The following is a 13,052-nucleotide window of genomic DNA, read 5'->3' as shown; positions in this document are numbered from 1 at the left end:
AGGAGACGGTCAGGGCCTGGGAATGTTAGCATTTCTGGGCAGATTCCAAAAGCTCCTGTGGTTTCTGCTTGGACAGCCATGGTGCCTCCCCCTCAGTCCTGAAGCTGTGGACGTGGGCCCCATATTGGCAGGCAGGTGGTGACTGAGGACAGTGGAGACTTGAGCCCAGCCAGCACTGACCCCCTGGACACTATGATCTTGACCTGCTAAAGGAAGGACAGCAGCTCCCTGTAGGGGCCCTGTGAGTCCTACTGGAGAGGAGGCTGCCCCTCAGGTAGAGGCTGGAGTTGTTCCTCCGAGAGTACTCAGAGGAGAGAGAATTATAGGGGATGGGGCGGAGGCTTTTCCAGGAGTGCAGTCAATTTTGGCCAGGTGGGGGCCACTCTTAAGTCCCTTCTCCTTGGTGTTTTTCATAGCCTGTTTCCATACTCACATCTGGAGTCCAGATGCCCTGGCTCCCGGGGAGTCTCCCTCTCCCGCCCCACTTCATTCAGTGTCCCACACAGCATCACACTGTGGGGATCTCGTCTGTCCCTGCTTCTCCCTGCCCCTGGTCTGTGTCAGGTACCTTCCTTCTCTTGCCAGGTGTACCCATCTTGGTCCTCATTCTTGTTCTTCTTGGAACTCCATTTCCTCCTGGAGTGTTCGGGAATGTGTGTGTCCAGGCATTTCCTTCCGTGGTGGCAGTGGAGCCTCGTGGTTAGGGGCGTGCAGCGCATGGCTAGCTGTGGCCCTGGGATGCTGCTTGTGGCCTTAGCCTGCCACCTGCCCCCCAATATTGTGCTCCCTAACACACACACACGCATGACACATGCACACTGTCTTACTCTCTCCTGCCCCATCACATACATAGACTCAGACACATATCTACTAACACACACAGTCCCCAAGGCACACACGCACAGAGGCACAGACACATCTAAGGAAAATAAACTTAAGGAGCTTCTGGGGGAGACCAGGGGGACAAAGCCAGGCGTTTAGGAACTGGATGCTAGTTCTCATTCCTGAGGCCTGTCTTCTGCTTTGGAATAGACCCTGTAGTTTCCCGCATCCTGCTGACTGGTGGTTCCACCCCAGCTGCTGGCACGGCTGCGACAGATAAGCCCCTGCTCGTCCCCAGGGAGGACCCCAGCCCCACACTCCCCTCAGCCATGTAAATTTCCCTTCTGCTTTGCATTTGCTTCCAGCCCTGGTCCCATGTCCAGGTCTTGGTGAGCTCGGTGAGTGTGAGGGCTCTGTGAATTGGAACCTGTGTGGATTTCAAGCTAATGGCTCAGAAATCTTGTTTTTCCTGGGAGTGGATATGCCACTCTATGAACCACATGCTGGCTCCTGAATTGACTTTTCCGTGCTCCCTGCCAGCTTATCCCAGGCCATCTCGTTTAAAAAAAGGCAGGCAGAGTCCCCTAGGAAATAAGCTATGGAGAAACCCCTCAAAAACAGAAGATCAAGGACCCGTGGCCAGGTCAGGGGATGAGGGCCAATGGGGTGGGGTGCAGGCTGGCTGCAAGGGCACCAGCACAGCTCAGGGTGGGGCTCATCACTGGTGTCAGGTCTCCCTGCTTTTTTCATGTGACCTGGGCCTGGAAAACAGGCCTTATCTGTTTGCTGGACATTCCAGAAAGCTTCAGTCAGTTTGGCCTCTGGGAGAGAGCGCTCTCCTCCAATGCTGGCCTTGTGGAGGCCAGGAGTGGGGTAGGTGGGGTGGCTGGGAGCACCCCTTCCCCCCACCCTGGTCAGGGGAATGGGATGAGTCAGGAGTGCATTTGGGAGGACATTTTTTTGTGACCATTTAGTTGAATGGCTTTGACTGACTGTACTTATTCTTCAAATTTTAATTGATCTTTGCAAAATTACTTCCCTATCCGACCCTCAGCCTGGGATGCCATAAACTGAAGTGAATTCTCTGCTTTGCTTGTTACAAATGCCAAACTGACTGTCCTTTCCCAGTGTTCATCTTGCTGTCTTTTGCTTCTGTTTGATTTGGTCGTCTGTGTACCTTTTAATGTGTCTGTTTTTGTTCTGTTTGTTTTATTTTTATTTTTCAGTTAACGCACGCACAGACTTACATGTCAAGAGTGGACTTTAGACTTTCATGTGTTAAGTTGCTTGAGTTACACCTTGTGACCCTTCTCCCATAACATGGTGTGAGGACGGACTGGGAGCTGGTACAGACTCCAGTGTTTACAGCCTTGCTTTTTCCCCCCCACCCCCCCCACCCCGCCATCCCCCAGGCTGCCTGGGCCTGGCGGGCCACCCTCTCTATGCAAACTCGTTAAAGCCATGAATGCTGGAATCCAAAACTGATGAGGTTTATTTTTTTCAGAGCCAGTGGCTGGTCTTCCATTTACAGTGTCACTATTCCTTGACGGAGCAGTCTTGTGCCACTCTAGCGAAGGCCCCAGCCGGCGATGCTCGGCCTAATTGTTCAGCGTCAAGATGGCAACTCATGCAGTGCCCTAGGTGTGGCCACGTGGTGTGGTATACATGCTGCAAATTCGCCTGGTTCCCCTTCATTTTAATTTTTCTAACCTAGAGCTTAATTTCAATAATAACTTTTAAAGCACTTCTAAATTTTTATTTTGGCACGAGCATAAAGACAAATAATACCCTCTCCCATTATTTTCATAAGTAACAGATTCCCTGATTTTTAAAAACTAAAAATATCTCTAAACCTTTCTTATGTATAAAGTATCCCTATAAAATATAGGGAGAGGTGGGTAATAAACATCCTGTAATGACAGTGTTTGGAATTTCTTTATGGATGAAAGTGGATCATGAACAAGACCACATCCAGTGTTCTTACTGTGAATGTAAATGGAACAGCAGCCCAAAGCCATTGTCTCTGTGCCCCAGAGGTGCTACCTGTAAACAGGGACCAACCCCATGTGTGCATGTTAAGTGTTTGACTCTGTTTAACTAAGACCCCCAAACCAATTCTGCATATTCCAAATGCAAGAATGTTCAGCGGGAACAGGTTTTTCTCCAGATCATTGTTTCCTTTTTCTTGGCTGAGTCACAGGGAAAGAGGTGAAAGTGTCTGATGTATGTGAACAATTTAAGAAAAAAATACCAGCAGAGGAGCTTTTCCCCTTCACCGGCATTCTTAAAGAGAACATTCTAAGAAAGTACAAGCATTCTTCTATGTTCCTGTTGATTTGCAAGCCATTGAGAATATCAGGGTTGAAAATATAGGCTGATAATATGGTACACAAGAAATGAATAGATGAGAGGAAGGATTTCATTTAATGTTGATGAAGCACTGTGCTGGGCACTGGCTACCCAGAGTAAAGCACAGCTCTGTCCTCAAGGAGCTTACAGTCTAGTGCACTCCCTAGTTGGAAGACATAGGAAGCTGCGCTAATATATTGTTGGATTGGCATTTTGTTTTTTACGTCCTTCATCTTCTCTCCCATCATTGTTTCCCTCTTTCTGCCTTGGCCTGCTTTACTGATTTCCAGGACAAGGTCCTGGCTCCTTCCTGCCCTTCTGAGACCGTGTTACATTCAGAGAGGGGTGGAGGGTGAGCTGTGTGTATCCACTGAGGCGTGACCAGGAAAAGGTGGTCTTTTTCTCCTCGCCAGGAGCAGAGCAGGTTTTATTGATGCTCAAAGTGAAGATTCTCCAAAGTTATGCCATGACCAGGGGTGGATACAGGTTTTTGAGGGGCTTGAAGCTTGAACTACTTGAGAAACCTTTTTTTTTTTTTAAAAAAAGAAGGATATGAGTATAAAATTAGGTACAGGGCCTTGGAAAGGGCACTGAGAATTAAGCTTCATTAGCTTCAGAGTAAATCCACCTCTGGCTATAACTGATGCTTCAGTGTGGGTATCCAAAAAGGTAAATCAGCATATCTAAGGCAGATGTGGACTGTGAGTGGCTTAACTTTAGGGTAATTATATGTCTGAAAGTGTATTTAGTTGGGTGGAAGTATGACCTTTAAGATAGCCTCTGTCAGCTAATGTATAGCTAATGTATTTCTGAAGACGAGGCTCAGTGACCCAGCAGGTTCACTGGTTATATAAGAAATAAGGACTCCTGATTCATGGGCTAATCTGGGGACTCTTGGAGTGGGCAGATTCTGCCACCCATCCACTGCCGCCTGCGGGCTGCACCCAGGGCATACTTGGGAGACCAGAATTATGGCTGGTTATCTGCCTGCGGGCCCACGCCTTCCCAGAATCTCGGGGAGACCTGTCATTGTTACATTTTCTGGGGTCTGAGCTGCCTCCACAGGACCCATTGACTTCAGCAAGCCTTACTGCACTTTTCTCCCATGCTGTTTATGTTTGGAATTTTGTCATTTTTAGCTGAGACCAAATTAATTCTTGGTGCCCAAGGTGGGCTTAGAACTTGCCATTATTTAACAAGCTCCCCATCACGGAATGTGCCCCCTGTCTGCAGGATCTGATTACCCCTCCTTTTCTGTCTCAGTATCATGTTGGCATTTAGGACAGTCAGTGGGATCACGCTGGCATTTACTATCATGTCTTTCATGAACCAAGTTGGTTTTGGGTAGAATCACCGTATAATTTATTGCCCAAACTGAGACTTTTGAGAGTGAAAGGAAATGCTATTAATAATTACGCCAAGTCAACAGGCATAAGCCATAACTGTCTCAGGCAAACTGGGTTGTATGGTCACCCAAGTTATGGGTAACCTGAGTCTAGGTGGTCTGCACTTGTGCAGACTAACTCCATGTATGTTTGTGTGTATGTCTTTGTGTGGGTTCCCTGTTAAGTGGGGCTCGTATTACTGGATAAGAGGCCCAAGGGAAGTGTGGCTTGCTAGTCTCTTACGTTAACATGCTTTTCTAAAACTGCTTCATTTGTTAATTCATTTACTCCTTCATTCATTGACAATTTTTGTTCCTTTCCATTCACTTTGTACTCATTTTTTTCCATTAAATTTTGCATTTATTTTGAGTTTTTGTGGTGTCTTCTTTGGGCAGTGGCTTTTCTGACTTAATGTTTCCTAGCCTATTAATATGCTACACCTGTGGTAAAATACAGCTTGTCTTTTCCATGAACTTTGTGGGGTTGATCAGCTTCTATAGGAGTAGTGTTTTAATAGTGAATCCTGCCATGGGCATCTGTGAAAGGCTCTTGAATAGGTGTGGGATGGAGGAAAGATAGGAAAGAGAAGACGCAGCCTGTGGTTAATGAATCTTTATCAGGTGACTTTATCCAGCAGGACATGAGAGAAGGAAGACCCTGCGCTTGAAAAGTTTACCTCCTTGTTGAGGAGGCTTGACATACGACGACTAACATTTGAGTTCTTATTGTGTGCTAGTCATTGGTCTAAAGTGCATTACATGTATTAATTCCTCTAATCTTCACAATAATCCTATGGTTAGGTACCATTTTGCCCATTTTATAGGCAAGGCACAGAGAGGTTAAGTAATTACCCAAGGTCACACAGCTCGTAACTGGAGGAATTGAGGTTTCAATATTGGTATCCTGGACCCTTAATTCCTGTGCAGCTTGACAGTGTAGGTTGGTGGACCTGAGATGGTTTTGCAGAGATGGGATGCCCTGGTAAGTAGGCAAATATTTGGTTGAGGGCAGACTGGTGGTTGAAGGAAGTGATGGCAATCTCCTGGGCCCATTGTTGACGTGCTTTCTCTGTTGGACACTAGGTTGATCTCTGGGAAGACCAAAATGAGGAGATGGGGGACTAAGGTGGGGAAGCTGACAGCCCAGCAGGGAGACTGGCATGCAGGCATCCCTAGTGAAGGTATAGCACTACTCTCCCCACAGGGAGGCAGGTAGCAGGGAGGCAAAGTCTTCATCAAGCTTTGAAGGACAGAGACTCTCTAGGAAGCCAGGGGGAATAGGGCCACACTGATGGAAAGACCTTGGCTCACCCAATTGGGGGAGGTAATATTTGGACAAATTTAGGACAGGTCTATGATGCTCATCCACGTGCTCCTCTCTTAGCCCATCTGCCTCTGAGCTCTCTCCCATCTCTGTTTTCTGCAGCCACAGTCCTTTACCAATTCCTGCCCTCTGCAGATGGGGACAAGTGGAAGATGGATGTGTCTTTATTTCTCCCACCACAGTGATCCCCAGTCTCTAATCTGAGGTGGGATATGAGTTCCTAACTGCAGGAAAAAAATGTTAAAGGAGAGTAGGATGGGACCTAGGATTCCAAGACAAGCTTGAACAGCATAAAACTTTTAAAACAAAAAATCTCACAAGTGGTATTTTGGCAATGCAGAAGTTTGCTTCCCCAAAGAAGGGGAATATTATTTACAGAAAGATGAAGCAGCAAGGCTGTCCCTTACCCCCATACTGTGGCTCACAGGTCCACCTTCTCCTTTTTCCAAGAGACTGAGAGTTGGTTTAGCTCTGGGGATGCAGCTTACTTGGTTAAGGGGGTCCAGATACCTCTCAGCAGTTTCCTGAAGTCAGAGACAGCGTGAGCTGGTGTGGGCTCTCAGGATGAGCCCCTGCCCCACCAGCGACAGTGCCCACTCCCAATGGAAGGAAGGAGGCAGAGGGAGCTGTGGCCATGAGCAGCAGGCTGCCCCTCAGCATGTCCCTCTGTGTTGGACTAGAGGACAGTTACTGACAGGGCTTGAGAGATGTATTTCAAGTGTATTTGACTCTATCAGCTCTAAATGCAAGGTATCTAATACATATAAGACTCAGACAGGGTTGAAAGGAATTAAGGTGTATTTTAACAAAAGTTCCAACACGCAAATTTGTTTCAACAAAAGGTAGAGATTTGTGCTGACTACAGTACAGACACTATTATACTATATGTAGTCCTCGGCTGTTTTGCAGCTGGTAGCAGATCACACTCCGCGTGGCTTAGCACGTTTACAAAAAACTGTTCACAGTGGAAGGACTTCACAAATTACCTCTAAATGTGTGGTTCAGTCATTCATATGCCCAACACTCCTTACACAGCCCCAGTGGGCATCGTTGCCAGCTGGACTCCACTGCCTAGAGAATGGCTCTATAGTGTCACCTCCCTCAGCCACGCTAGTGGTCTCTCCCTCCTCCTGGCAGTGGTGGAGGCAGCCTCAGCCTCAGCCCCTGCTCACCTCAACCAGAAGCTCTGGGAGCTGTCTCTCCCCATCACAAGGGCCACCTTGAAGTGTTCTGCTTTAACACAAGAATCCCTCTAGTTAAGCTAATAAACTACTTTGCTTAAGAGTAACAAAGGAGAAATTTGCCTAAAGCTTGATCAAGATGCTGTACATTAAATAAAGCATACTTTATAAATCGAGTCCTTATGAAGAAAAGACTTAAATCCTGGCCAAGTCAAGGTAGATCTACCTGGAGAGACTATCCCATTTCTGCAGGGGTGGGCAGAGTACTTGGGACTTGAAAGCTGCACATGTTCTTGGTACAAGCCTGGGAAGCTGGAAGGACCTGGCCGGCTCTGGCAGGTGGAGCAGCAAGAACTTGTCTGTCAGCACCAGCCCAGCCCTTCGGCCCTGAGCAAAGCCTACCTCTGGCCTCATAGTCCAGCTGTCTTAGGGGCTGATACAGCCCTTGCTGGAGAAGGAAGAAAAAGCAAGCTGCAGTATGAGCATTTACTCCTTCTCTCTGGTCTCGGGCCCAGGGTTCAGAGGGAGGCAGGGGTTCAGTTTGTCAGATTACCCTTCCCTTTAGGGACCCTGACCTATCTTTTTTGCCCCCTTAATTTTTTCTGAAGACAGGAATGTTTTCTCAGTTGCTCTTTCAGGGCCTTCTTCCTTTCTTGTTATAGGATCCGTAAAGCCTACAATATAGAGGAGTCCAAGCAAGGCGGGATTGCCATTATGCTCTAAAGGGCACCGGGGTAGGGGCACAGAGGCTGGCAGGTGAACCAGAAAGTTGTCTGTGCGGGAGGATGACTAAAAACTTGTCAGCTGTTGCTTTACAAGTTCTTTGCAGTGGTTCCATTGCCTAATACCGACCTGTAATTAAAACAGAGTGGTCATCCTTGAGGCAGAATCATTTTACATTCTAAAGAATGAGCAATTCAGTGCTGAAATATTAGCATGGAGCAATTTCAGGAAGGTCCAACCACCCAACTTAAGAACATTAACCCCACCATCTCAGGAACACCCATCTTCAACCTCAGCAAAAACTGTCATTATTCTAACTGCATTCCATCTTACCCTGTCCATCCTGAGTGATTCTGACCTCCCAGTGCCTACTCAGGGTATCCTGGTGCCTGGTACCGTATAGAGGGTGAGGGGTCAGAAATTTACACTCCTCAATACTAAGCTCAGGTTTGCTTCCTCCTGAGCTAGACATGTCCCCACATCCTCTTGACTACAAGGGCTGCTACTGAAATAAAGCTTCACTCACTGTCAGAGAAACCCACTCTGGTGAAGGGAATGTGTATCTAATACTCAAGTCCAGAGGATACGCCACGTGTGGAAAGCCTAGCCCTTAGGAAGACTCTTCAGAGTCATCATGGCCAGAGCATCTTCTGGAGCCCACAAGGGCCAAGAAGGGCCACAGGTACCCTTTTGGGGGCAGAGTGCATCAGCTGAAGGGGCAAAACTGAGAGCCTGGTCTGGGGCAAAGTTGATGTCTACCTGTGCTTTCTTTAGCAGATCAGATATAGGAGTACAGCAGTCGGGCATGAGCCTCTCCAACTCTAAGGTGATGATGACCAAGGCCAGTGTGGAGCCCTTGAACTGCAGCAGCTGGTGGCCCGCCATACAGTGCTGCAGCTGCCTGGTCAGGGATGCGACGTGGAGGGAAGGATTCCTCTGAGGCAGCAGCTCCTTCACGTGGGGCCAGCCCAGGACCACCAGGGCGTGGAACTGGAGACCGTGGTTTTTAATGTTAGAACAGAAAACCCCATACTTTTCATATATCAATGACCAAAAGTGCAAACAATTTAAATTTTCATCAGGGAATATCAAATGTTGCCCAACCCTTTTCATTCCCATTCATGGCCCCCCAACGGGCTTGGGGCTTAATACCCCCTCTGTGGCCAAGCTCAGCCTCAACCCTGGAGAGAAAAAGACAGTCTGCTTTGTGACATGCTCATTAAGAGCCTAAAGTACCCAGATGACAGTGTTTCAATTCTGAAAAATAGAAGCATAGGATTCAAGATTAAGGTAGCAGAAAAGTTAACTTGTATCTGCTTGACATGAGAGGAAACTCTGCAGCTTGGCAACAGTGGCCAGTTTTCATACTGATACAGCCCTTAGTGATTTAATCTTCATGCTTCATAACAGACCAAAACCCCATGACATTTCCACATTGCATAATTTTGCCTTACTAACAGAATCATATTCTAAAGGGTGACCATCATTCTCTAACTAAAACAAATATAAACGAATACGACATTTTTAAGTGCCAGATCAATATGGTCTAAAGCCTCTATAAGGACTGTGTGTAGGTGAATAAAGACAGCTAAGTGAATGTGTGTAAAGTGTAGCAAAAGCAGACAGATTTTTATGTACAGTATTCATAGAACGGAAAGTTAAATATTTTTGCAGTGTGTATTTAAAAGAGAAACTCACCACAATAGTGCCATCTAAATATCTTTGTAAAGTTAATTTAATGTCCTTTAGAAGTGGGAGTCTGGTGGAACTGTGTTGGATTTAAGACAACATTTCACTCTTCCGTATGTTGTGAGCCTTGTGGGTCACCTCACTGTGCTGCATATGCAAGGACGTGTGCTTTGCCATCCTATGTTGTGAACAGCTGTCCTAAAGGCACAGTGAGTCCAGGGTAGACTCGTACTTACTATGGTCAAGAAGTCCAGCGGTGTCCCACTGTAGAGATCCCAGTGAAGTTTGTCCAAAATAGCCAGCTCCATCCTCAGCAGCTCATTCGGGGAATAGCCAGAGCCATAGTGCTTTATGAAGTCTTTTATGCGTGGAATTAACTGTAAAAAGAAAATAAAGAGGCCAAAGCCCTACACCATGTCATGGTAGCTTTTGTTTTCTTATCCCTGGGGACTGGGCATCCATGACCCTAGTAGAGTTGTCTTCCACTGACCCACCACAGAAAATGCTTCTGAAAGGAAAACCAAACCCGATCTTGGCTATCTGTCAAGTCCCCAGGTATTGTGACAATATGTAGTGAATGTCACATGGTCACCTGCTGCCAACAGGTCTTGATCCCCAACTGCACTCCAGCTCATACCTGAAGGTGCTTTGGAGGCTGGGGCTGTGCCGTCTCCCCCATTCAGCTGTAACAACGCACTCAAAGCTTTCCAGCTGTGGGCTCTACCCATTCCCTGTTCCCAATCCTTACCATGATTCCTTGTCATAGAGAGGAGTATGCCTTTGAGCTTCCTGGTCTGCGTCAGACAGACTCATTGATAAAACCTCCCATGGTTTTGGCAGCACCATAGCTGCAAACACATTCCTTTCCGCCCTTATTGAAGGCAGTTCAGTTCTGGAAAAACTATGACTTTTCCCCAGAGAAACTAATAAGGCTTGTCTATGAGTAAACATGCAAGTACCAAGTGCACTGAAGACTTGGTCCTACTTTTTTAGTTAAACAAAGTATTACTATATAACTGTATAGTAGTATTACTACTATAACCTCTAGAAATATTTCTTTTAAGGGTTATTTACTTGATTTTTAGTTGGACAAAAGCATCTTTGGGGGCACGAATTATATAATCATAAACAGGGTTAAAATAAATTTTATTGAAGGTTTGGAACTGGACACACAAGTGACTTTTTCTGCCCCCATGGACCCTGAGATCAGCCAAGGGAGACCTTGTAGAAATGGCAGTGGTTCCACTATCCCCCAAAGGGGGAGAGGTTGGGGGGAGGGAGGAAGGAAGGGAGGTCTGGGAAGGATATTGGGAGAGGATCTTCTGAACAGAAGCCACAGTGAAACTGAGAAGTTCAAGCAAGCCTGAAGCACTTATGGGGGCTTCTCTTCCACCCACTGCACATGGCCCTCCTGCCCCTCTTGGAGAAGGGTCCCAGAGTCCCTGAACACCAGTTTCTTTGACACAGCCAAGTCCTTAAGTCTCAAGCAGCTTTCTTAGATGTAGTTTCTGGGGGTGGTCATTAGGCCATATGGTTTGGGAGGCCTTTTTCTTCTGCTTAATGGGAGGTGACATGTGGCATCAAGCAATGAGGCAAGATTATATCTGCTAGGAAGTCAGACCTCTGGGTTTGCTGGGCCAGGACAATTCTGCTGTTCTAATTACCCATTTGTGGGGTCCCAAAGTCTGACAAGCCTAAGGAAGGGACAGCAGAAGTCCTGGAAGGTATGACTTTTCCAAAATGCCCATTCCCAAGGCCACAGACCTTTCAGGAAACTTGAGTGTTTCCAGCGTTACACACCCCTATACCTCAAAAGCAGCCCTGAATGAGCTTCCAGGGATGCATACCTCCTCTTCTTCATTAACTTTTGCAGCAAGTCTCAAGGAAGTAATTGTAACACAATGGAGTAAACACTTTTTTATCTGCAGTACGGAAGAAACACATATGAGCAGAATATGAATGCCAGAAACTGTAAAGCGTCTGTGGGTTTTTTTTTTTAAGAAATTAAGTTTTGCCTTTTTAACTTTTTTTAAGACTGATTGTATTTATCCACAAGGAAGTGACCCCCATTTTTAGATGTGACCCATAAAAACCTCCTGGTTTCAGAACCACAGATGACTAGTCAATAGTCCTTTGTTAGAGGACTGACTGGAGGTGGGAAATATGGCACCATCTCAGGGAGCACACGGTCCCATCCTGACCTCAGGCTGCATTGTACTGGTCCAGACGAGCACACCCCACCTCATCACAAAGGGAGTCCTTTCCCAGCTAGGTCCTCTCACGCTCCCCAAGTCGACTGACCCCTGACGGCCACACAACACAGAGTCAGACAGGCAGATGGTAGGATGTTCCAATTCCAGTTCTACCACTTGGAGCCATTTACTGAATTGATGAGGCTCAGTCTGAGCACCTGGGATGGCTCACCTCTTAGGCAGCAATGGGAAATAGAGGTCAGTTTGCACCCCCAACATCTGTCACCATCCCTCATAGACTTCCCTACCTTTACTGAAACTATGAGGCGGCTGAAGATAGTGAGAGCCAGGTTAAAAGTGGTCTGGGAGAAGTCAAAGATGTTCTCAACTCTCAGGAGCCCCAACACGACTTCCTGGAAAGCTTCGCAAATCTCCACCTGCTGGAAGAAGGAGGTGGGGCAGAGGAGGGACGGTCGCTTGTGGCCAGTCTCGGTCCATCAGTGGCTGAACGGTCTGCTTACGGTGACCAGAGGGGCTGTAAGAAGCCTCTTCACCTTAAATCGCTGTCGGATAAAGGGCCTCTCTTACCCAGCGCCTCCCCCATTCAGACTCTCTCCTTCCTGTGCCCGTTTTTTGGTCTTCAGCAGGGTTCCCCAACTCAAACAAGCCCTCCTCCAAAACACCTACTAGAGAAGCACCGTCTCAGTGACAAGCTGGCGAATCTCGACTCTTGCCTCGTGCGGGGGATGCACCGGGGGAAGGTGCGTGCTCCAGGGTGCGGCTCACCTGATGGCGGGTGCAGGTGGAACCCGGCCGCGTCCCGTGCGCGCGTGAGGAGGATGAACGTGCTCTCGGGAGGGGCCCCCGCGGGAACCGGTACCTGGATTCGGCCCCCCAGCCACAGGCGCGCCTCGCGGCCCTGGGCCTGGGTCAGGTGGGCATCCAGCTGGCGCTCGTCCAGGACGCCTCCCCAGTCGCTCGGCACCAGCACGGGCCGGCTGGGAACCGGGGGCGGCGGGGGCGGTGGCCCCAGAGCGGCGCCGGGGGCGGGGCGCGCAGCTGACCGAGGCCGCATTGCCCCCCGCGTGGGTCTGGTCCACGACGGCTCCGGGAGACTGACCGCTCCGCGCAGGCAAGCCTCCGGGAAACTTCTCCGTATCGCCGCGGGGAGAGAGACGTTCCGCGGAGGCGGCGGGAGAAGACAGCGAAGGACTGTTTCGCCCAGACTTTCGTCCGGACTCTCACCTGGACGCCGGACGGATCTTATCTCCGAGGCGGACGTCTCCGGCGCTGGCCGCCCGCCGGAAGCCATGGCAACGCCAGATCCCGGGTCTGGGTCCCGGCTTAGCCCGGCTTTTTCTAACCCAGCGCCCGGGACTTGCAGCTGG

At 48.4% G+C, this 13,052-nt stretch overlaps 2 protein-coding genes across 10 annotated transcripts in view; one reads left to right on the top strand and one right to left on the bottom strand.

Annotated features, from left to right (window-relative positions):
• Positions 1-10,064, top strand: part of SEPTIN8 (septin 8) — a 27,069-nt gene extending 17,005 nt beyond the window's left edge. For 4 of the 6 annotated variants that reach the window (XM_033853158.2, XM_033853163.2, XM_033853159.2 and 1 more), the window contains one exon: positions 8,558-10,064. In XM_033853158.2, coding sequence (XP_033709049.1) covers positions 8,558-8,723 — 166 coding nt within the window. In that variant the 3' untranslated portion in view covers positions 8,724-10,064. Of the gene's footprint in view, positions 1-2,048; positions 2,744-8,557 lie in introns of those variants that run through there. The other 2 variants (XM_033853157.2, XM_033853161.2) reach the window with 2 other exon arrangements.
• Positions 9,721-13,052, bottom strand: CCNI2 (cyclin I family member 2). 4 transcript variants are annotated; one of them, XM_073802515.1, is made up of 3 exons: positions 12,451-13,052; positions 11,973-12,104; positions 9,721-9,849 (listed from the first exon to the last, which is right to left on the bottom strand). In XM_073802515.1, exons 1-2 carry the CDS (start codon positions 12,974-12,976, stop codon positions 12,049-12,051), a joined length of 582 nt encoding a protein of 193 aa, XP_073658616.1. In that variant the 5' UTR covers positions 12,977-13,052; the 3' UTR covers positions 9,721-9,849; positions 11,973-12,048. The 4 variants fall into 4 exon arrangements, with proteins under 4 accessions (XP_073658616.1, XP_073658615.1, XP_073658618.1 ...); XM_073802514.1 differs by lacking the exon at positions 9,721-9,849 and adding an exon at positions 10,214-11,394; XM_073802517.1 differs by lacking the exon at positions 9,721-9,849 and adding an exon at positions 10,214-11,394 and having other exon boundaries at positions 11,973-12,101.

The sequence above is a fragment of the Tursiops truncatus genome, chromosome 3 (genome assembly GCF_011762595.2).
Source record: "Tursiops truncatus isolate mTurTru1 chromosome 3, mTurTru1.mat.Y, whole genome shotgun sequence".
NCBI lineage: Eukaryota > Metazoa > Chordata > Mammalia > Artiodactyla > Delphinidae > Tursiops > Tursiops truncatus.
Note: the sequence above shows the minus strand (reverse complement) of the source record. Positions and strands in the feature narration are given on the sequence as shown.